This window comes from Hippocampus bargibanti, linkage group LG10, assembly GCF_051943395.1.
Source record: "Hippocampus bargibanti isolate YZ-2025 linkage group LG10, ASM5194339v1, whole genome shotgun sequence".
Taxonomy (NCBI): Eukaryota; Metazoa; Chordata; class Actinopteri; order Syngnathiformes; family Syngnathidae; genus Hippocampus; species Hippocampus bargibanti.
Genome location: NC_142743.1, coordinates 17,970,250 through 17,994,257, shown reverse-complemented (window position 1 = coordinate 17,994,257; position 24,008 = coordinate 17,970,250). Strand labels below are relative to the sequence as shown.

The window sequence follows — 24,008 nt, the reverse complement described above, 5'->3', positions numbered from 1 at the left end:
TTATGCAGCTCACTACCGATACAGTATGCTAGCTATGGCCAGTATATTCTCGCCACTAGCGGCTAATGATGAGAGCAGTTTTCGGCAACAACAAGGCGTTGGTACCCCTTTTGGGTTCCCAACACCAAATCTGATTGGTTATAGCAACAGTTTGATCGACACATTTGATGCGACAAGGCCCGCAGAACTGTTTGTGAAGGTGTCCAGGTCGATTTCTGATCCTGGTAACAAATGACAGCTGAAATGTGATTGGTTAAATGCTTAAATATGAAAACACACATCTGGAAGCAGCGCAACAAGGAGAAAAAAAGTTATGAAAGGAAGCTGAAAGACAATTTGGAATTATTTAAAAAGAAATGGACAAAATGTTATTAACATCAGTTGATGATTTAGATATTTTTAGGCCAGCAGAGAAGGCTTTGAAGGCCTTGACGGTCCGCTACTGCTCAAACGTCTACGTTTACCGTCCAAATTATTCGAAACCATTTTTTTTGTCCATAGAAAATATTATTGTTTAAGAAAAATGTGGATTCTGCTTTAACTGTAATGTTTTTTTTTCCTTCAACGGTAATATGTGATGGGAAAAATGACCAATCACGTGGCTTTAAGCGAAGACGCCATTTTGTTTTTGGGAGAACGGCCTTATTCCCTCTCTGTCTGTAACCCCCACCCCCTCAATGCTGCGTCCTTGACCAATCACGTGGCTTTAACCGAAGACTGGGGGCGGGGAATAGAGGACAAAACAGTCGGCCACCCTTTTCTTGTTAGGAGAACGGACTTGTTCGCGAACGACACATCACTCATTGTGGCAGCTTCGTGTGTATCCCGAAAAATAGTTTGTATGCCAAGGTAAAATGTTCATACATGTAACCTTCTTAACATGTAACCTTCGTAAACCGAGGTATTACTGTATTACGATTGCTCGTTTTCTCTCTCTCTTGTGTTCCACCTTATCGCTCGCCGTGTCATTGCAGGAGTATCTCAACAGTATCCTTCAACATGCCAAAGACTTCAAGGAGTATCATCGTTCCATCACTGGCAAACTCCAAAAGTTGACCAAAGCTGTGGCTACCTATCACGCCAACACCGAGAGGGAGCAAAAGAAAGAGAATGAACGCATTGAGAAAGAGCGAATGCGGCGACTCATGGTAACGTGCGGCCTCCGCGTATAATCGACGTACATGTCTTCCGGCAGAACCTCCTTCCTCAGCCTGATTTTGTCCATTCAGGCTGAAGACGAAGAGGGCTACCGTAAACTGATCGACCAGAAGAAGGACAAGCGTCTGGCCTACCTGCTGCAGCAGACAGACGAATATGTGGCCAACCTCACCGAGCTGGTTCGTGCGCACAAGGCTGCACAGGCCCTCAAGGAGAAGAAGAAGAAGAAAAAGAAGAAGAAGAAGAAGAAGGTACGTCGGAGCAAGGGTCATGGTCACCTTATTTGATAACATATGATGGTCACAATATTAGAAGGAATTGTCAAAATCGCAAACCCCTCCTTTGATTTTCCTGTTTAGCTGGAGAGTCCAGAGGGACAGACTGCAGCTTTGGGGCCCGATGGAGAGGTAAGCTGCCAGAAGTATGGCAAATGTCCAGATCCTATTCAAGATCCTTCTTGTTTGTGTGTGTGTGCCTGTGTCAGAGATGTTTGTTTGTTTGGACAAAGAACAAAGACGATTATCTTTTACTGCCGGCAGGGGATGTAGCCATTCGTGACCGCCGCCCAACCTCTGCAGCCCTCTGCCAAGCTATTTTATTGCGAGTATATGCAAAATTATGTGATACATTAGTAAAACATTGTCTTCTTGATTTGAATACAACGCTCCTGGATGTCCCATAGTACAAGCACCAACATCCATAAACCAACAGAGCATGGACATTTTAATGGGTTGTCTTTCCATGAACTGATAGATCTGGCTAATGAGACCTGGCTAAAGAGCTCTTCCTTTGAGGGAGTTTACCACATTCTAAATTAGTCCAAGGCCTGATCTCCTACATGAAGAACACAGTTTAACAGACTGTGTCTGTTCAAATCAGATTGACCCTAGGTTTTTTGTGCTTTCATTGTGGGCCTTCTTTTCAGCCAACTCAGTATACAACAGCATGAAACTTTTAAATATGATCACTTCTATTCTGTCTATTCTCTATCAGCATGTGTGTCAGTGAATTCTATTGCAAATGTACATTGTCATCTCACTTCCTCTGCAGCCTCTAGATGAGACCAGTCAGATGAGTGACCTTCCTGTGAAGGTCATCCATGTGGACAGCGGCAACATCTTGACCGGGGTGGACGCTCCGAAGGCGGGGCAGCTGGAGACGTGGCTGGAGATGAACCCTGGGTGAGAAGGAAAACCGAACAGACACTGAACAGATCGAAGTTAGCGGTATCAAATCATTTTGTTTCCATTTGGTGGCATGTATAAATAATATGATCAATCTCTTGGGCAGACTTGTTTATTGTTTCAGTCTGATTGAAATGCATGGAGGAAAATAAGTACACCGGCACAAAGATTCATTTCATTGGACAGTGCCAATACAAATACAGTATTTTCCGCATTGTAAGGCTCACGTTAAAGCCTTCCATTTTTTTCAAAAGCTGACCATGCGCCTTATAATCCAGTGCTCCTTATACAGTAAAGTCTCGTTATATCGATATCGGATATATCGATAGTCCCGGTTATATCGATACTATTTCTATGCACGCACGGAGAAAATTACATGCAAACAGGGTCGGATATATCGATAGTCCCGGTTATATCGATATTTTTTCGGACTCCCTTGAATATCGATATAACGAGACTTTACTGTATATGGAAACGTTTTTTAAATATGTCAGACATTGAAGGTGCGCCATGTAATGCAGGGCATCTTATACATGGAAAAGTCTTAAATATGTCATTCATTGAAGGGGTGCTCTATAATCAAGTGTGCCTAATAGTGCGAAAACTACGGTACTTGTATTTATACCTGAAAGGTACTGTCTGTCTGTCTGTCTAGCAAGCTGCCTAGCCTGCTGTCTAGCTAGCTGTCTGTCTGTCTGTTGTTCTAGCTGTCTGGTTAGCTGTCTAGTTAGCTGTCTAGCTTGCTGTCTAGCTAGCTGTCTAGTTAGCTGTCTAGCTAGCTGTCTAGTTAGCTTTCTAGCTAGCTATCGAGCTATCTATCATTTATTTATTTATGTATTAATTTATTTGTAGTTATGAGGTAGCCCCACGCTCTGATAGTGAAGACAGCGAGGACGAAGAGGAGGAAGAAGTGAGTGTTTTTAGATTGTTTTTTACTTAAAAAAAAAACTACTTTTTTGGGGGTGAACTCATATACCTGCTGTGTGTCAGGAGGAGGAGGATGAGCACCAGCCTTCAACCACATCAACAGAAGAAAAGAAGAAAATCAGTGACCCCGACAGCGAGGACGTGTCAGAGGTGGACGTGCGACACATCATCGAGTGAGTAAATGGACGAATCGCACTGCTCATTACGTTCATGGCAGTACCTTGATCAAAGCGTTTCAAGTGCCTTCCAAGTTCCAAAAGCATTTTTTTTCCTCCTAGGAATGCAAAACAGGATGTGGATGATGAGTACAGCGGAGCAGCTTTTGCACGAGGACTTCAGTCTTACTACGCCGTGGCTCATGCCGTCACAGAGAAGGTGGAAAAGCAGTCCACTTTATTGATAAACGGACAACTCAAGCAGTATCAGGTAAATAAACACATTATGTCTTAAACTAGCCTGTTCTGGTCAATTGTGTCATGATGAGCTCAGAGGATGGAGTGACAAATCTTTGTAGGCCCAGTTAAGCCCCTGCAGCATTGTATTTGATGTTCTAAATATATTTAGAAATGATTTTCTCAAGACAATGGTTCCATAATCTATTTTAACGTTTGGTTAAACCAAGGTTGTCAGAGTAATTTTTTGTCGCGGGCCACATAGCACAATAAAATATCTAAATCACTCACAGACATGTGCAAAAATGTGTCCTCTTCAGTGCCAGGGTTTTTGTCATTGTCACTCAAATTCCAGGACCCACAGAATATTGAGTTTAAGGACTACATAAACATTCAATGCAGCACAAGAAACCCTATATTCTCTTCTTTCATCAGTAACAAAAGTTCATTCCTAAATTATATGGATCCGGAGTTATATGAGCTTGAAATGAGAGCGGCTGTCCAAAATACAATGCAATGCATACATATTGGTTTATATAGCGCGTTAACAACAGCTGAAGCTGGTACAAAGCACTAACATGGAAAAAGGGAAATGCTGCCCTCTGACGGAAAATAAAAAAAACATTGCCAGAGGCCATTGTCAGCGCTTTATCGGCACCCAAGCAAAACCTGAACACTTTTGGGAACAGCGCTCTGTCATATTTTCAATTCCCGAATACATTTGTGAATGGCCCTGAGTGAGTTAATGAATAAATAGATTTCAAATTTGAATTAAAAAATAATGACTGTTTTCATACGACAATTTGAAATTTTGGTTCAGACTTTAGCAAGCATCACGGAATTTCAAAAGTTCCATTTATTCTCGCGGGCCGAATAAAATGACGTGGTGGGCAACATTTGGCCCATGGGCCTAGACTTTGACACCTGTGGGTTAACCCTTGTTCTACTGTTGTGTCATATGCAAGCTTTTGTCCCAGACTTAATAAGAAATCCTTGCGGTTGGCCGTCAGATCAAAGGTCTCGAGTGGCTGGTGTCGCTGTACAACAACAACCTGAACGGCATCCTGGCCGATGAAATGGGCCTGGGAAAAACCATCCAGACAATAGCGCTCATCACGTACCTAATGGAGCACAAGCGACTCAACGGACCCTACCTCATCATCGTGCCCCTCTCGTAAGAAAAAGAAATCTACAGTGAGACCTCAACTTACGAACTTAATTGGTTCCCAGACAGAGTGTGGAAGGTGAAAAGTGTGTATCTCAAAAAAAAAAATTATCATAGGAAACCATTAAAATGGGAATAATCCGTTCCCGGGTTTTCATAAAATATACTTTTCAACTAAATAAGCCTTAAAATTACACACAACATACCTTATTCTATGTATAACAAATGTGCTATTGTATTGCAATGAAAGAAATACACTGAATTGTATCATAAAGTCACTTTATTTACATTTGTGATGGTCATTTATGGCTTGAGGAATAGCGTTGGAGGTCAAAGGGAATTGCTGTTTGGAAAGAGAGGCACATTACATGAGGACTGTAATTAAAAAAATAAACTGTGCTGTAAAATAAAGTTTTATTTACCTTTTTGATGGTCGTTGATGGAAGGACAGTCACCTTCCATAAGGACTGTTGGTAACTTAACCTCTGGTGCTGTTCGCTCGTGTCCTTCCGCCGAAGATCACTCCTCCAGCCGTGATGGGTGTGTATTATGAAAATAGTGCTTATTACAAGGTTTAATTTTCAGAAATTTGAAGTGTAGATAAGGTGTTTGTAAGTTGAGGTCTCACTGTATTTTGTTGCGGATGAGATTTGAAAGTAGACGCCATGTCGGATTTGAATCCAACACGCTTTCTGACCACCAGGACTCTTTCAAACTGGGTTTACGAGTTTGACAAGTGGGCACCTACAGTTGTGAAAGTATCCTATAAGGTGAGTTGAATTGGCGAGGGAACCACACTTGGTAACATTTTGTCAGAGCAATGCTACTTCAAAACATACTGAGCAGACTGAACATAAAACAATAATGCAGTGATGAGTGTTGGGGCAATTCGCTATACGAACATCTTTAAATGTCTTTTTTCATCGTTTTGTTTTTCTTGGACTTCCTGACACGTCATATCCTGCCCGCCTTGACATGACGTCACATCCTATACGTCACATCCTGTCCATCTTATATAAAGCTCTCCCAACACGTCTATCTCTCTCTTCTCTCTGTCTCTCCTCAACCGACCTCACAATGTCCCTGCTGTCTACAAGATTAAACTAATTTATTCTGTTCAACACCTGGGTTCCTGCCGATTTCACCATCCCACTTCTAACACCCTGAAGAGCGATGAACCAAGGACGAACGATCACTTTTAACCCATCAATGAGCAATGCCAAATATCAATCTAACAATTTGGTTAGTTAATCAATTATATGATCTATTCTTGACATTTTGCTTTTTTTTTGTTTTATGACACTCCCAAATTTACGAACATTTGAGTTACAAATAACGTTACATGCAAACATTTTTGTGGGTATTTTCAGACAGAGATGCTGCAAGTTAGATTTTGTTTTTAGCCTTTATTTTATTAGTTTTTGTTTTGAGCCTTTTTCCGGCCAAGCTCACTGGCGATTGGCTGCGTACTGTGCTTCACGGACATGCACACACACAGACACAGTAGAGGTTTCGAGGTCTGGATGTTTCCGCAACGTATACCAAGGCTGACCAATCACCACCCAGTGATGCTGAAGTGTTGCCAACGAGTTCAGGCCCAGATCCGCCGAACTCGCTTGCGATTGGCTGCGTAGAGTATGTAGGTGGAGAGGAAGGTACTTACTGAATTACGTGAATCAGTCGCTTCAGTATTGGCTGAGTGAAGACCCAAGGATATACGTCGTCGTACTACAGTAGGTGTGAATTTATTTTACGACTGTTAAAGCATCTGCGTTTTATACTTTCCCGTTCAGTGTTTGACTTAAACATACATTCCATACAAAATATATCACTGAAGCAACTTACGAACAAATTCACCTTACGAACGCTCGCTCGGAACGTTTCTCGTTTGTAAGGTGGGGAGCGTCTAGTTGTTTATTCTTCCTTTTTGTTTTTTGTTTTGGCATTTCTTGATTTTAGGGTTCTCCGGCTGCCAGAAGAGCTTTTGTCCCTCAGTTGCGCAGCGGCAAATTTAATGTTCTCCTCACCACCTACGAGTACATCATAAAAGACAAGCAAGTCCTGGCTAAGGTGGGTGTGACTATCTATAATAATAATAATAATAATAATAATAATAATAATAATAATAATAACAATAACAATTACAAATACAATTACAAATACTACTACAACTACTAGAACTACTACAATAATATAATAACATAATAATAGAATCTTCTTTTCCTTTGGGCTTTTCCCTTCAAGGGGTCGCCACAGCAAATCAGTGTCCTCCATCTTTAGAGGTTTGATCCGTAGGTTTGTTTTGGCCAAGCTTTTACGTCGGATGCCCTTCCTGACACAACCCTCTGTATTTATCCGGGCTTGGGACCGGCACAAGAAGACTTATGTCCCTTTGTGGCTACAGAACAAGCAAGTCACTCAGTAAAAGGCTCCCAAACACAAGATGGTCATCGGAACAGCAACATTCAAAAAAGCAAAAACTATACTCACTACTAAGACTACTAATACTACTAATACTAATACTACTCATACTAATACAACTAATGCTACTACTACTACTACTACTACTAATAATAATAATAATAATAATAATAATAATAATAAGAATAAGAATAATAATAAGAATAATCTTCTTCTACTACTACTACTACTAATAATAACAATAATACATTTTAAGCGCTTTTCAAAGCTCTCAAATATATCTAAATATAAATGTAATGTATTATTATTATTATTATTATTATCATCACCATTATCATTATTATTATTATTATTATTATTATTATTATTATTATTATTAACAAACGTCGGCTCCCATAATATAATAATATAATAATATAATAATGTTATATAAAATAATTTATTTATAAACACCTTTCAAAGCTCTCAAGGACACTTTACAATCACAAAACAGGGACATAAATAAAACGACAGATAATAACCGCATCCTTCTCTCACACTACACGCAGCCAGATTGATCATCTTTTTTTGACTTCTACTTCTTTTCTCAACCTACCGGCAGATCCGTTGGAAATATATGATCGTGGACGAGGGTCATCGTATGAAAAACCACCACTGTAAACTAACCCAGGTGCTGAACACGCACTACCTGGCGCCAAGGCGGGTGCTACTGACCGGCACGCCGCTACAAAACAAGCTTCCGGAGCTGTGGGCGCTGCTTAACTTCCTCCTGCCCACCATCTTCAAGAGCTGCAGTACATTCGAACAATGGTTCAATGCTCCTTTTGCGATGACCGGAGAGAAAGTGAGTGGGTGACACTAATGTGGGTTGACAGTATTTTTCTGTGCTCCACCATCTAAAGTCAGAAAGTATCTGTTTGAAGGTTTATTTGTCTGAAGTAAACGGTATAACCTGTGCGACACTCACAATTTGATGAAACGTGTCCCGCTATTTTATCACTTTCTACTATACCGTCATACCCTGCAGGTGGATCTCAACGAAGAAGAGACCATCTTGATCATCCGTCGTCTTCACAAAGTGCTCCGTCCCTTCTTGCTACGCAGGTTGAAGAAAGAAGTGGAGGCACAGCTTCCGGAGAAGGCATGACTAGCTTGTTTTGGCCTATGTCACGTAACCAGCCGTTTTGTCACATTTTGGCTCTTGAATCTTGTCGACTGTGGTTTCTCACTCATTGTTTGTGCATCCCTGTAGGTCAAGGGTGTCAAACTCATTTTTTTGCCCCGGGCCACATTGTAGTTATGGTTTCCTCTCGAGGCCATTATGAATTTTGGCAAGCCATTAAAATGTTTAATCCTCTCCGCATATTACATATAGAGCGCACAACAAATGAATGAATAACTAGTTTTCAAATTTGAAGTCAAAAATAATCCCTGTTATTGTGGTTTACATATGGCAATTTGAAATTATGGTTCGGTCTTTAGCAAGCATCATGGAATTTCACAAGTTTGATTTGCTTCTGCGGGTCAAATAAAATGATGTCTCCGAGCCAAGACCAGCAGGCTCAAGGACAGTTTCTGCCACCAGGCAGTCAGGAGACTCAACTCCCTCCCAGCCCTGCCCCCCCTGCCCCTTCCCCTTCCCACTGCCACACTCACCGAACTCTGAGTACACGCTACACGCTGTACTATCATCCTGAACTCTATTTTTTTTCTTTTGTTTTTTTCCTGCAAGACCTCACTTCAACTTTTTTTTTGCATTACTACACTACGTCACTTCACATACGACACTACCTCACTTTCCATATGACACTACCTCACTTTACATTCAGAAATTACATGTATTAGTTGTATTAAGTTCATCCTGTCTACTTGATATCTAATTTTCAACAGATTATTTTCTTACATTCAGTGTTTTCTAGGTGTTCAATTACCTGACATGTTTTGGCGTATACTTCAGCCTTCGTCAGAGTGTCCCCTCTGACGAAGGCGGAAGTATACGTAGGAAGTATACGCGGAAGTATACGCCGAAACTTGTCAGGCAATTGAACACCTAAAAAACACTGTCTGTAAAAAATAATCTGTTGAAAATTACATGTATTGTCTGTCTTTTTTAGCCACATAAGTGACTTGCACGCTGGGTCCGAGAGGACATTAATTTCATCTGTGCTGTATGTCATGCATATTAGCATATTTGACAATAAAGCTGACTTTGTCTTTGATGTGGCGGGCCAGATTTTGCCCCCGGGCCTTGACTTTGACACCTGTGCTGCAGGTGGAGTACGTGATCAAGTGTGACATGTCATCTCTCCAACGAGTGCTCTACAGACACATGCAGGCCAAGGGCGTGCTACTGACCGATGGCTCTGAGAAAGACAAGAAGGTAGAGTATGTGCTTGAGGATTTACGCAAGCAAAGCCAACCTGATAGATTTATAAATTAACTCATTTACTGCCAGACGTGCAGAAATGTGTCCACTCCAGTGCCAGGGTTTTTGTCATTGTCACTTTAATTCCAGGACCCACAGAATTTTGAGTTTTTGGACTGCATTAACATTCAATACAGCGTTAGAAAAAGTGTTAATTCCTAAATTATATGGGTCTGGAGTTATATGAGAATGAAATTAGGGCGGCTGTCCAAAATACAATGCAGTGGTTTTTATATACAGTATATGTTTAACAACATCTGAAGCTGGAACAAAGCGCTAACATGGAAAAAATAAAACATTGCCAGAGGCCATAGCCAGCGCTTTATCGGCACCCAAGCATGAAAAAACAAAACCGTACAAATTCAGGTATGGCGCTCTACGTCATATTTTCAATTCCCGGATAAATTTGTGAATGGCAGTGAATGAGCTAAAAGGCTGAGGAAATATTTTAATGTTTTTTTTTTTTTGTGTATGATCAGGGCAAAGGGGGCACTAAGACACTGATGAACACCATCATGCAGTTGAGGAAGATTTGTAACCATCCGTACATGTTCCAGCAGATTGAGGTACTGTTGAAAAATGTTTTACACGACAAGAGTGTCAGGACTATCCTGAAAAGGATTTTCAAAAGCATGAAGTCATCCAAAAAAATACACGGATAAAGTTGAATGATAATCAGATGTAATTTGAAATTGGTTTGGATTGAAAAGTTGTAATGCTGGAGGAGGGGAGCAGAGCCAACAGCGATTGGTTCAAATATGTGGTTTCCTCCCACATTCTATGAACATCCAAACGGGATTAAATGTTCTCACTTTGATTTTTTTTTGTAGGAATCTTTCTCTGAACATTTGGGTTTCTCTGGGGGAATAGTCCAAGGGTAAGTGTGAATTACAGCACTCTATCATCACGTGAATACCTTATAAATTATATACATTAAGGTCATTCCCCCTTTTTTTGGTCTATATGTCAGACCTGACTTGTATCGAGCTTCAGGAAAATTCGAGGTGTTGGATCGGATCCTCCCGAAGCTACGAGCAACCAACCATAAAGTGCTGCTCTTCTGTCAGATGACCACACTCATGACCATCATGGAGGACTACTTTGCCTATCGCAGCTTCAAGTATCTGCGCCTGGATGGTAAAAAAAATCAACTAAAATAAATTATTTGATTGTTGGATTTGGTTGGTTTTTCACCCCAGTCGTGGAGTTGGATTCAATTTCCGAGAGAGACACTACAATAAACAATTACAGTGATACCTCATCTTACGAACTTAATTAGTTCCCAGAAAGTGTGTGTAAAGTGAAAAGTTCGTCTTCCAAACATAATTTCTCATAGGAAACCATTAAAAATGAGAATAATCCTTTTCAGGTCCCCATAAAACATAATTATCTACTGTACTAAATAAGCCTTAAAACTACACGAAATATACCTTATTTTATGTATAATAAATGTGCTATTGTATTGTAATTAAAGAAATGAACTGTACTGTATAATAGTGTCATTTTATTTACCTTTGTGATGGTCGTTGATTTAGTTGCCTCTTGATGGTATCCAAGTGAAGTTGCCGTGCTTTCTCGGAGATAATACCCTCACACACTGTCCCCTACTAGCTGCTTTTTTTTAATCCAAATCAACAGAAGTTTTTCAACCTCTTCTATTGCCTGAGACCTTTGCTTAGACAACACAGAAACACCCTTAGCCACACGTAGCAATGGTCGACTTAGTATACTGGTTCTGGGACGCAAAGTCACACAAACGCACACCTCGTTCGTGTTTTTTTGATAATCTCCTTCGCCTTAACACTAGCCTGTGGTGGGGTCTTTTTCGGTCCCAAAAAAAGCAAAAGTATCCACTGGATAACAAACCACTTCTGCACCGAGTGCACTCAAAGAAAGTGGGTGTGGAAAAGTAGTCAGGCAGCCACGGTGGCGCTGTTTTGCCGTGTGGTTTGGTGTTCTACCGCCGAAAACTAGTCCACCAGCCATTGTGACGCTCCGTGTGTTTCCCAAAAACTAGTTAGAATGCCAGGATTATATTCTTGTGAATTTAATGTCTGTACTGTACTACATTTGTTTATTGTAGTCTATCTCGGAAAGTGAATCCAACACCACAGTTTAGAGAAATCACAACCATTTAATTTGCATGCCAGACCCAACATTACATTTCCAAAGGATTTGATTTTTTCTGGTTTTTAGATTAACATCATAAATAATTTGCATGGAAATGAATAAAAATGAAAAAGAATGCAACAAGTTAACGACAGATTTTATAGGCACTTATAAATGAAATGTATTTATTATTATTATTATTATTATTATTATTATTATTATTATTATTATAAACTAGCCTCTCGTGATGTTGACACATGATTGTCCTACCAGGCACCACAAAGGCTGAAGACAGAGGGATGTTGCTGAAGACCTTCAACGACGCCGAGTCTGAATATTTCATCTTCCTCCTGAGCACTCGAGCAGGAGGCCTCGGCCTCAACCTGCAGTCCGCCGACACCGTCATCATCTTTGACTCGGACTGGAACCCCCACCAGGTTTCAATCTATTTTCTCATCTTTTTTTTTCTCCCTTTGTTACTTCCAATTTGTTTGGATTCAGAATAAAATGCCTGATAGGGAATAATGAAAAAAAAAAAAAAATTTTTATTAATTCTTTGGTTAATTAGTCATTGTAAGATAAAGGCAATATTTGGGAGAATATTTTAATATTTGGAACATGTCAAAAAGGGATTAAAAAATAAGTCAATCACTCTGCTTGGTACATTAAGATACATTACAGCTGCATGTTGTATATCTCAATTGTCACAAGTGTAAAATGAAGTTAACCATTATTGTTAGTTTAACTTGAACAGGAAATAAGACCACATATCAGATTTTATGGATTTTTTATTGTTTTAATTCTATTTTTTTTGTCTTTTAGATTGGATAACTTTTGATTTTCTATATATATTTTAATCTTTTAGTGTTCTTCCCGGCACACATCTTGTTGAGGCAGCTCCATCTTTAAGTCATTCACTGCCAGATGATTTGCAAAAATGTGTCCACTCCAATGCCAGGGTTTTTGTCATTGTCACTTGAATTTCAGGACCCACAGAATATTGAGTTTTAGGACTACATAAACATACAATACAGTGTTAGAAACCTTAGACTCTCTTCTTTCATCAGAAAGACAGAGTTAATTCTTAAATTATATGGGTAGGGAGTCATATGAGCTTGAAATGAGGGCAGCTGTCCATAATACAATGCAATACATACATATTGGTTTATATAGCGCGTTAACAACAGCTGAAGCTGGAACAAAGCGCTAACGTGAAAAAAGGGAAATGCTGCCCTCCTGTGGAAAAGAATGTAATTTGCCAGAGGCCATGGTTAGCGCTTTATCGGCACCCAAGCAAAACCTGAACAAATTCGTGAGTGGCGCTCTACGTCATATTTTTTAATTCCTGAATACATTTGTGAATGGCAGTGAATGAGTTAAGAAAAAGTCGCTACTTAAAAGAAAAAGAAGACCAGCATGAGCAAGTTCACGGGGGTCCACATTTTCAATGTTCCCTGCCCAAACCCACAAATTAGAACATAATGCTCACATATGTGTAAATCACATTTAATTTTTGTACTTTGTGTGTGTCCGCCCCCACAGGATCTGCAGGCCCAGGACAGAGCTCACCGTATAGGCCAACAAAACGAGGTGCGCGTGCTGCGCTTGTGCACAGTCAACAGCGTGGAGGAGAAGATTTTGGCCGCCGCCAAGTACAAACTGAACGTGGACCAAAAGGTGATCCAGGCCGGCATGTTTGACCAGAAGTCATCCAGCCACGAGCGCAGGGCCTTCCTGCAGGCCATCTTAGAGCACGAAGAGCAAGACGAAGTCTGGGGACAAGACGTGTGCCTACGGATGAATGTGTGTGCGTGCACCAGAGACACAGCACTTTTGCAGCGGTTTAGGGGAGAAAAAAAAGGGGATTGACGTGCTTATTCTCTGCTTGCCAATTGCGTTTACGGTATTCAGGAGGAGGACGAGGTCCCTGATGACGAGACGGTCAACCAGATGATCGCCAGGAGCGAGGAGGAGTTTGATCAATTCATGGTCAGTATTAGGGTTAACAGCAGCTGGGTTGCTTCTGGGGAAGGAAGTAACATAGAAACATTGTTTGTTTTTTTTAAATACAGTATTTTCTGGTATATAAAGCGCACCCAAAAGCCTTGATTTTCTTCAAAAGAGGACCCTGCGTCTTATACGCCGGTTGGTGCGCCTTATATGTGAAGTGATATTGAGCCACAACAGGTCTCGCAACGACTGTCAGCACACACCGATTGACTCCATTTCCCCTATAGAAGAAGTAGTGCGTAACCCCAGCCTCGACGGTCGCGTCTTGTATTGTGGTGTGCCTTACATTTGGAAACTTTTATCTATTTATTTAACATATTTAGAAAACGTTTTTCATTCATAGTGTGCCTTATAGTCCGGTGCACCTTATATATGAAAAAAAAATTGAAAATACACCATTCATTGTGGCTGCGCCTGATATTCCGGTGCGCCTTATACACTGGAAAGTATAGTACAGTGAGACCTCAACTTACGAACTTAATTGGTTCCCAGACAGCGTGTGTAAGGCGAAAAGTGTGTATCTCAAAAAAGTAATTCCCATAGGAAACCATTAAAATGGGAATAATCAGTTCCCGGGTTTCCATAAAATATACTTTTCAACTAAATAACCCTTAAAACTACACACAACATACCTTATTCTATGTATAATAAATGTGCCATTGTATTGTAATGAAAGAAATACACTGCATTGTATCATAAAGTCACTTGGCGTTGGAGGTCGAAGGTCAAAGGGAATTGCTGTTTGGAAAGAGAGGCGCATTACATGACGACTGTAATTAAAGAAATAAACTGTGCTGTAAAATAAAGTTTTATTTACCTTTTTGATGGTCGTTGGTGGCTAATGGAAGGAGAGTCACCTTCCATAAGGACTGTTGGTAACTTAACCTCTGGTGCTGTTCGGTCATGTGCTTCCGCCGAAGATCACTCCGCCAGCCGTGGTGGGTGTGTATTATGAAAATAGTGCTTATTATAAGGTTTAATTTTCATAAATTTGACCTTTGTAAGACAAAAAGTTTGTAAGTTGAGGTGTTTGTAAGTTGAGGTCTCACTGTAATCAATTTGTTCCAAGCCTAATTCTCATAACAGTTTTGCATGCAGTGAACAAGCATTAGAACCCAACTAGCAAACCACATCCGCTTCCAATTCAGTTGCACAAGTTAACATGATGAATCCCGTCACCCCAAATGACTGATTCTTCTCGAAAAAGTCTAGCATGATTGACAGAGCGCTATTTAACCCATTTGAAACCGGCTCCAGGTGTCTTTCATAACACGTCTGTGTCAGAGATGTGACAGTCAGACACTGTGGGCGAAGACTCGGAACTAGAAAGATTGTCTTTTACTGCCGGCAGGAAACGCAGTCATTCATGACAGACGTCTGAATTCTTCAGCCCTCTGCCAAGCTATTTATTGAGAGTATATGCAAATTTAAGTGATTCATTAGTAAAACATAGTTTTCTTGATTAGAATACCACGTCCCTGGAACGTTCTGAGCGCGAACAGCTGTAAGCAATAAAACATTTTGTAACCAACACAAATTTGTAACCTGGCCTAATGAGCTCTTCCTGTGCAGGATTTTCAAGTCGTAAATAACTTTGGTGATAAATTCCTATATTTTGTGCAAGATCGCAGATCTCCTAGATGAAGCTGACAGTTTAACTTGCTGTGTCTGTTGACCTGATTGACCCCAGGTTGTCTGTGCTTCAATTGTGTATTTAGTCACACATGTTGACTAAGCATATAACAGCATGAAACTTTTAAATACGATAACTTCTTATTCTTTCTAATCTCGATCAGTCTGTCACACACGTTCCATCAAAAATGTATCGAAGATTAAGAATTATTTTTGCCCTCTGTAAATCAGTCTTTCACCAGCCGAGTTTGGTGAATCGGAAATGTCATTGGTTAAAAAAATTGGTTATGAATTTGTGGAAGTCATTGGAATGTTCAATCTCCTATTACATATACAGTAGAGCGCACAGATTTATGAATACAGACGCGCCCCAATTTACGGACGAGATACGTTCCGAACGGTCGTTCGTTAGGTGAATTCGTTCATAAGTTGCTTCAGTGCTATATTTTGTCTGGAATGTATTTAAAATGGCATTTTCTGTGTAGCTCTCTCTCTTGTTTCTATTTATAATTATATTTTATTTATTGAATTCTATTTGTGATTGTATTTTATTTATTATAGTACCTATGCTTGTCTGTGACTGTAAAGTGTCCTTGAGAGCTTTGAAAGGCGCTTAAAATGTAATGTATTATTATTATTAAGGCTCATAGAAGTATGTTTGAAGTAAGGCTTGCACTGAGAAATAAACATTTAATATATGAATTTAATATATGGTGTATAAAGATATGTACAACTGGAGAGAGTGCTATATATGTTAGTACAAAAATGTTCCTGTTTACCGTTGTTCGTAACTCGAATGTTCGTAAGTAGGGAAGCGTCTGTAACTTGATTTCAAATTTGAAGTCGAAAATAATGATTCGTATTGTGGTTTACATGGGAAATTTTGGAATTTTGGTTCGGACTTTAGCAAGCATCATGGAATTTCACAAGTTTTATTTGATTCCGTGGCCCAACTAATATGATGTGGGGGGCCAGTTTTGGCCCCCGGGCCTTGACTTTGACACCTGTGCTCTCGAGAAATGTGGATCTGCGCAATGAAAGACTGAGGTCATGTGGCTTTGTTCCCCTGTCAGCGGATGGACCTGGACCGCCGGCGCGAAGAGGCGCGCAACCCTCGTCGCAAGCCTCGTCTGATGGAAGAGGACGAGCTGCCTACCTGGATTATGAAGGACGACGCCGAAGTGGAGCGGCTCACCTGCGAGGAGGAGGAGGAGAAAATGTTCGGGCGAGGCTCTCGTCAGCGGAAAGAGGTGGACTACAGCGATTCGCTTACCGAGAAGCAGTGGCTCAAGGTAATTGGAGGAAAAGGGGAGAAACAAGGGAAGATGGCGAGGCGGAGTGTCGACTGTCGGTTTTCCCTCCCGAGCAGGCCATCGAGGAGGGCACCCTGGAAGAGGTTGAAGAGGAGGTACGGACCAAGAAGACCACTCGGAAGAGGAAGCGAGATAGGGACCTGGACCTCCCTGCGCCCTCGTGCTCCTCGGGAGGAAGAGGGCGAGGAGATAAAGATGACGATGCCAAAAGGCAGCGAAAAAGGGGGAGACCACCTGTTGAGAAGATATCCCCCAATCCTCCCGCCCTTACCAAGAAGATGAAGAAGATCATCGACGCCGTCATCAGATACAAAGACGGGTAGAGAAGCTTCCTGATTTTGTTCGAAACGCAGTGAAGATAGACACAGTCTCGTGAGAACCGATATAATTAAGTGGACAAAATGCAACATTTTTCAGCTCTGACCTTTGCCAATATTTTACATGTGGTCTTCATGAACTATGACTTTCATATCCAAAATATTTTATGGAAAAGGGAGCATATCTTGCCAACTATTATCTTGGATTGGATTAGATTAGCCTTTATTAGTTTCGCAGTGGAGAAATTCACATTTCACAGCAGCAAAGTGATGAAAGGAAGAGGAAAGAAAAGGAAGAAGTAGAAAAACAAAATACAGGAGCTGCTGTACAGGCAGCCATCTTGAAGTCAAAACAACATAAACAAACCAAATAAATAACGTGACACAACACAAACGACACAGACAGTCATTCAATCTTAAGCACTTTCTGCACCCTCTTTGTTGTATGAATTTGTTCTAGATCAAAGAGGAGCGGATCAAAGCGTCCTTTTCACCAGTGGATCACAGATGTCATGGTGACACGTGTCCGTTTGCGACAAGCTAAATGTTGAAAGCAAACACAAATCTGTAACATCTTTTGATGAAAACAGATTGTCTCACATCTCCCGTCGCACGTAAATCAGCTTCAATTCCAAGCCGCGGCAGTTCTACATACGCCTCAGCGCTAATATAAATCTATTATTATTTTTATTATTATTATTATTATTATTATTATTATTATTATTATTATTATTATTATTATTATTATTATTATTATTACTATTATTATTATTAACTTATTTTGAATAGCTTTAAAGAGCAGATACGTTTTAAAATACATATATTTCATGTTGTTGTAGAAATGATTATAATTTGTAGATTTTCAAATATTTCAAGCATTTTTATGTTGTGTTTTTTTTCAATACTTTTAGTTGATCATTTTTGTGTTGATTATTGCTGTTTAGTTTGCAGTGGATAAATAAATAAATAAATAAGTGGATAAATAAATACATAAATACATACATGTCTATTCCCTCTCGTTCCCTCAGATCCTCCCTCCACCTTTGTGTTTTCTGTATAGCTATCTCTTCTTTCTATTTATAATTGTATTTTATTGATTGTATTCTATTTATAATTGTATTTTATTTATTATTGTATCTATGCTTGTCTGTGACGGTAAAGTGTCCTTGAGAGCTTTGAAAGGCGCTTGAAATAAAATATATTATTATTATTATTATTATTATTATTATTATTATTATTATTATTAAAAAGCTATCGTGACATCAATTAGTGGAAGATGAATAATTAAAAAAAAATCCCCTCTGATTTTGACCAATATTCTACATAATTCAGTTGGGCGGGGGGAGGGCGGGTCTATATTTTCAAGAGCAGGAGGTCAGACAAACAAACGAAAAATGTCATCAAAGCTCTGTGTGACCAGAAATATCCTTCATGAGTCTGACCTTCTTTCTTGTTGCATCTTGATGATGTCACCTCAGCACGAGTGGACGCCAGCTCAGCGAGGTCTTCATCCAGCTGCCATCTCGCAAAGAGCTGCCGGAATACTACGAGCTGATCCGCAGACCGGTGGACTTCCGGAAGATCAAGGTACAGTGAGTGTGTAAGGCGAAAAGTGTGTACCTCAACAAACATGTTCCCATAGGTAACCATTAAAATGGGAATAATCCATTCCCGTGTTTCCATAAAATATACTTTTCAACTAAATAAGCCTTAAAACTACACACAACCTACCTTATTCTGTGTATAATAAATATGCTATTGTATTGTAATGAAAGAAATACACTGCATTGTATCATAAAGTCACTTTATTTACATTTGTGATGGTCATTGATGGCTTGATGGAATGGCGTTGGAGGTCGAAGGTCAAAGGGAATGTCTGTTTGGAAAGAGAGGCACATTACATGAGGACTGTAATGAAAGAAATAAACTGTGCTGTAAAATAAAGTTTTATTTACCTTTTTGATGGTCGTTGATGGCTTATGGAAGGAGAGTCACCTTCCATAAGGACTGTTGGTAACTTAACCTCTGGTGCTGTTCGGTCGTGTGCTTCCGCCGAAGGTCACTCCGCCAGCCGTGGTGGGTGTGTATTATGAAAATAGTGCTTATTATAAGGTTTAATTTTCATAAATTTGACGTTTGTAAGACGAAAAGTTTGTAAGAGAAGGTGTTTGTAAGTTGAGGTCTCACTGTAATGTCACAGTGCACCGTGTTTATTGTTCGTTTAACTTCTGGAAAAAAAACAAAGTTTCATTTTTTACCTACTGCAGGAGAGGATTCGAGGTCACCGCTACCGCACTCTGGGCGACCTGGAGAGAGATGTCATGTTGCTTTTCCAGAACGCTCAAACCTTCAACCTGGAAGGATCCTTGGTGAGTGCCCGTTGAAAGACTTCCCTTTTTCAGAAACGATGATAACGAACGAAGTCTCCCTTCCTGTCACGCGAGCAGATCTACGAGGATTCCATCGTGCTGCAGTCGGTCTTCACCAGTCTGAGGCAGAAGATCGAGAAGGAGGAGGAGAGCGAGGGCGAGGATAGCGACGAAGAGGAGGATGACGGAGACGATGGATCTGAGTCGGAATGTAAGTACTTTTTGTAATGTAAGTACAGTAAAGTCTCGTTATATCGATATTCAAGGGAGTCCAAAAAAATATCGATATAACCGGGACTATCGATATATCCGACCCTGTTTGCATGTAATTTTCTTCGTGGGTGCATAGAAACAGTATCGATATAACCGGGACTATCGATATATCCGATATCGATATAACGAGACTTTACTGTATTTTTTTTGTAAATACAGTACCCTAGAGTTCAATGCCCCTTACTTGTATGTTCAGCCCGTTCCGTCAAGGTCAAGATCCGACTGGGCAAAAAGGATCGAGGCGGAGACCGAGGAAAAGGACGCAGCAGACGATCGGGACGCACGAGAGCGAAACCTGTCGTTAGCGACGATGACTCTGACGAAGAACAAGAGGAGGTAAGTGTGTGTGTGTGTGTGTGTGTGTGTGTGTGTGTGTGTGTGTGTGTGTGTGTGTGTGTGCGCGTGTGTGTGTGTGTGTGTGTGTGTGTGTGTGCGTGTGTGTGCGCGTGTGTGTGTGTGTGTGTGTGTGTGTGTGTGTGTGTGTGTGTGTGTGTGTGTGTGTGTGTGTGTGTGTGTGTGCATGTGTGTTATTGTGTGTTCTAATTCTGGCCCGACAAAAATAACAGCTCCATTTTTTTTTCTGTGTGATGTCAATTTTGTCGCCTATTTTTATTTTTTTTAAACACCATATCTGAGCAATGGATATGTCAACACATAATTGTGTTAAACATATGTAAGGCCAACCAGTATATCCTTATCGGCATATTCTTTATCCTCTGCGAAGAGTGTCCAATATTACTGCTGTACTAAGGAGTCCGGAGACCATGTTGTATCGATATATATATATATATATATATATATATATATATATATATATATATATATATATATATATATATATATATATATATATATATATATATATATATGTGTGTGTGTGTGTGTGTGTGTGTGTGTGTGTGTGTGTGTGTGTGTGTGTGTGTGTGTGTGTGTGTGTGTGTGTGTGTGTGTGTGTGTAGATAGATAGATAGATAGATAGATAGATAGATAGATAGATAGATAGATAGATAGATAGATAGATAGATAGATAGATAGATAGATAGATAGATAGATAGATAGATAGATAGATAGATAGATAGATAGATAGATAGATAGATAGATGGCGGGAGGGACGAGGGAGAGAGAGAGACTGAGAGAGAGAGAGTGTGTGTGTGAGAGAGAGTGAGAGTGTGTTTGAGAGAGAGAGAGAGAGAGAGAGAGAGAGAGAGAGAGAGAGAGAGAGAGAGAGAGAGAGAGAGAGAGAGAGAGAGAGAGAAAGAGAGACTGGGAAATAAAGAGAGGGGGAGCAAGAGAGAGAGCCAGAATGAGAGAGAGTGTGTGAGAGGAAGTGTGTGTGTGTGAGAGTTGGAGCGCCATCTAGCCACCCCTTCCCAGTTGGCCGGGGGCGCGCACACCAGAATGAGCAACACAATGTGCATTGTAGGACAAACTGTTTAATTCATTGTCATATGTCATTATTATCTGTTTATTCAATAAATAATTTTAGAGAATGTAATTTTTGTGATTAACAAAAAGCACACAAGTTGGGTCACTCAAATCTCAAAACATGAGTCATATTAACAAATATGCAATTAGACTCACCGTACTGTAATTGTGTGTGTGTGTGTGCGTGTGCGTGTGTGTGTGTGTGTGTGCGTGTGTGTGTGTGTGTGTGTGTGTGTGTGTGTGTGTGTGTGTGTGTGTGTGTGTGTGTGTATGCATGCATGCGTGCAGGAGCACTCCCTCAGTGCCACTGATGAAGAATCCTGAAGCGACAGGTGTGAAGGTGTAGCATGAAAGGTGCCTGCTCAAACACGTCCAGTCCATCATTACGAAAAACCTCCATCCGCTTGTTCACGTAAAGGAGATCAAACTGAAGGGTTTGTAATAATGTCGGTCGGTGTAAGCTCTCAGTCACACAGGAGTGGTCCATCGATGAAAAGGTTTCTTCAGCCATCATCTGTACTTCTTTGAAGGTATCAGACGTTTCACTCCTCATCCGAAGGTACTACTATATATATATATATATATATATATATATATATATATATATATATATATATATATATATATATATATATATATATATATATATATATATATATAGTATATATATATATATATATTTTCTCCGTGCGTGCATATAGTACTACTCATCCAAACTTAGGGTTACCAGCACAACTTTTTTTCGCTGACGAAGCTCTTCGGATGAGGAGTGAATGAGTTTAAAAAAAAAAAAAGCTAATCTGCTGTATGGAGTTGTAAGAATATCTAAATCCAGGTTTTTTTTTTAAACTGAATGTATCCAGAATCATTTTCAAACTGCCAAAAAGCAAGCAAGCGCCTTCCTCGCCGAATGGACATGGTTGAAAATGGTTCCGAAGAGTCAAATATTCAAAAAGCAACGTTTGCGTACACTAGTGCGTTTCGGATGTTGAGCTTGAAGCATTTTTCAGAACATATGATGTGACAACGCTGACGTGACCCAGAGTTCACAAATGTTGTGTACGTTTGTGTCAAAACAGCCTGGATGCTACTGCTTGCACGTCTCGTAGCACTTCAAACTTATTTGAGCACATGGAGGGTTTGATCCAGCCAATACCTTTAATTGCTTCTTCATATTTTATGTTTGTGGTGACTTTGTGTTGGAAAAACCTTTGGGGTACATTTCCTGTTATTTTTTTATTTTTTTATTTTTTTCGTTTTATGATAAAGGACCAGAACGACGCATGGCCGGATAGTGTTGGATATTTCTGTATACTATACTGTATGTAGGTTTACAATATGTGTTGGTGACTCTTTTCTAGATCTGTACTTTTATTCTTATTTGGTAGGTAGTTAAACATTCAACCAAAGCATCAACACTTTAGTCTGTGCTGTGTTGTGTCATTGTCGCTGGAAAGACTGTAGTAACAATAAATTATCGTAAGTGTCAAGGTGTTTGTTGGTATCTGTTGATGCAAGCCATTTTTTGCGTTGCAGATGAGACGTAGCAGCACATATATTCAATCATTTCCGATTATAAAGTGTCCTTGAGAGTTTTGAAATGCGCTTATAGATGAAATGTATTATTATTATTATTATTGTATTTACATTATAATTATTAGTATTAATAATAATAAAATAATAATACATTCATATTTATAGTCGCGTTACGCGTCCTCAGTGAACGCAACTCGCATTCTTATGGATAGTGAAACGCATGTGCGATGAAAACATGATTATGTATATATGAACAAAACTAATATATGTTTTTTTAGATATCCGTCTTCAGAAATGTCGATCAGCTACAAAAAAAGGCAATTATTCTGCAAATAAGTGTTCGTAAAGTTTAAACAATCTAATTCCATTCGATGTACTGTACTGTATATCTGACAAGTGCAATTACTCTATTTGACCGCCAGGGTGTGGTCTCAGACAAACTACCGATCAAACAGGCTTTATTTAACCACCAAAACTTGTTTTCATAAATGTATCAAGCACATTTGTGTTTAAATGTGTGTGAGCACAACCCCCACAGAAAAAAATGCCAGGCAGATACGGTGAACTTTGGCAGAAGGGGTTTCGGGTTTTTATGAATCACTGAACCCCCCCCCCGCCCCCCACCCCAACTCACACCTCGCTGTGAACATCTCGTGTGGACCATTTAAGAGGTCACACACGATCTGTTGAGGAATGCTGCCTGACTTGGTCGGATTTGGACATGCTTGAATTAGCAATGTGGACAGGCATTATTATTATGATTATGATTATTATTATTATTACTCCAGATCCATATACCTTAGGAATTAACTGTTTTTTTTTCTGATGAAACAAGAGAGTGTAAGGTTGCTTACGCTGCATTGAATGTTTATGTAGTCCTAAAACTCAATAATCTCTGGGTCCTGGAATTCGAGTGACAATGACAAAAACCCTGGCACTGGAATGGATACATTTTTGCATGTCTGGCAGTGAATGAGTTAATTTATAAAATTAAAAATTACACATTTTGAAACATGCACACAGGGGCACAACAAGAGATTTCAAGTCCTTTAAAATAATGTATGTAGACACACACACTCTTTCTATGTAGACGCATACAAACACATACGCGCGCTCACACGCACGCACGCACATGCAAGCCTTATGTTCGTTAAGTGGGTGGTTGAGGCTGTTGAAATATGTCATCCAGCAGGTTCACCATTCAAGGAATACCTCCCAAGAGTGAGCTTCGTTTTGCTTGTTTCTGCGTACAAAACACTCATCGTGCGAAACTATGCCCAACTCACGGTTCAAAAACGAAAATAATTCGTTTGTTACTTAGGCTCATGAACTATTCACGGTTGGCAGCAAAT

At 40.0% G+C, this 24,008-nt stretch overlaps 1 protein-coding gene across 2 annotated transcripts in view; it reads left to right on the top strand.

Moving 5' to 3' along the window:
* The window catches only part of smarca4b (SWI/SNF related BAF chromatin remodeling complex subunit ATPase 4b), a 30,001-nt gene extending 8,324 nt beyond the window's left edge, over window positions 1-21,677 (top strand). The window contains exons 9-34 of one of the 2 annotated variants that reach the window (XM_089006130.1): window positions 975-1,148; window positions 1,230-1,409; window positions 1,518-1,565; window positions 2,209-2,339; window positions 3,195-3,252; window positions 3,333-3,442; window positions 3,548-3,695; window positions 4,672-4,835; window positions 5,530-5,596; window positions 6,786-6,896; window positions 7,849-8,091; window positions 8,275-8,388; window positions 9,520-9,627; window positions 10,152-10,238; window positions 10,503-10,549; window positions 10,643-10,809; window positions 12,055-12,218; window positions 13,324-13,584; window positions 13,693-13,770; window positions 16,497-16,715; window positions 16,790-17,055; window positions 18,532-18,640; window positions 19,321-19,422; window positions 19,501-19,633; window positions 19,892-20,031; window positions 21,409-21,677. In XM_089006130.1, the coding sequence (XP_088862256.1) occupies window positions 975-1,148; window positions 1,230-1,409; window positions 1,518-1,565; window positions 2,209-2,339; window positions 3,195-3,252; window positions 3,333-3,442; window positions 3,548-3,695; window positions 4,672-4,835; window positions 5,530-5,596; window positions 6,786-6,896; window positions 7,849-8,091; window positions 8,275-8,388; window positions 9,520-9,627; window positions 10,152-10,238; window positions 10,503-10,549; window positions 10,643-10,809; window positions 12,055-12,218; window positions 13,324-13,584; window positions 13,693-13,770; window positions 16,497-16,715; window positions 16,790-17,055; window positions 18,532-18,640; window positions 19,321-19,422; window positions 19,501-19,633; window positions 19,892-20,031; window positions 21,409-21,444 (3,465 nt within the window). In that variant the 3' untranslated portion in view covers window positions 21,445-21,677. The remainder of the gene's footprint in view (window positions 1-974; window positions 1,149-1,229; window positions 1,410-1,517; window positions 1,566-2,208; window positions 2,340-3,194; window positions 3,253-3,332; window positions 3,443-3,547; window positions 3,696-4,671; window positions 4,836-5,529; window positions 5,597-6,785; window positions 6,897-7,848; window positions 8,092-8,274; window positions 8,389-9,519; window positions 9,628-10,151; window positions 10,239-10,502; window positions 10,550-10,642; window positions 10,810-12,054; window positions 12,219-13,323; window positions 13,585-13,692; window positions 13,771-16,496; window positions 16,716-16,789; window positions 17,056-18,531; window positions 18,641-19,320; window positions 19,423-19,500; window positions 19,634-19,891; window positions 20,032-21,408) is intronic. The other variant, XM_089006131.1, reaches the window with a different exon arrangement.
* The last annotated feature ends 2,331 nt before the right edge of the window (window positions 21,678-24,008 follow it).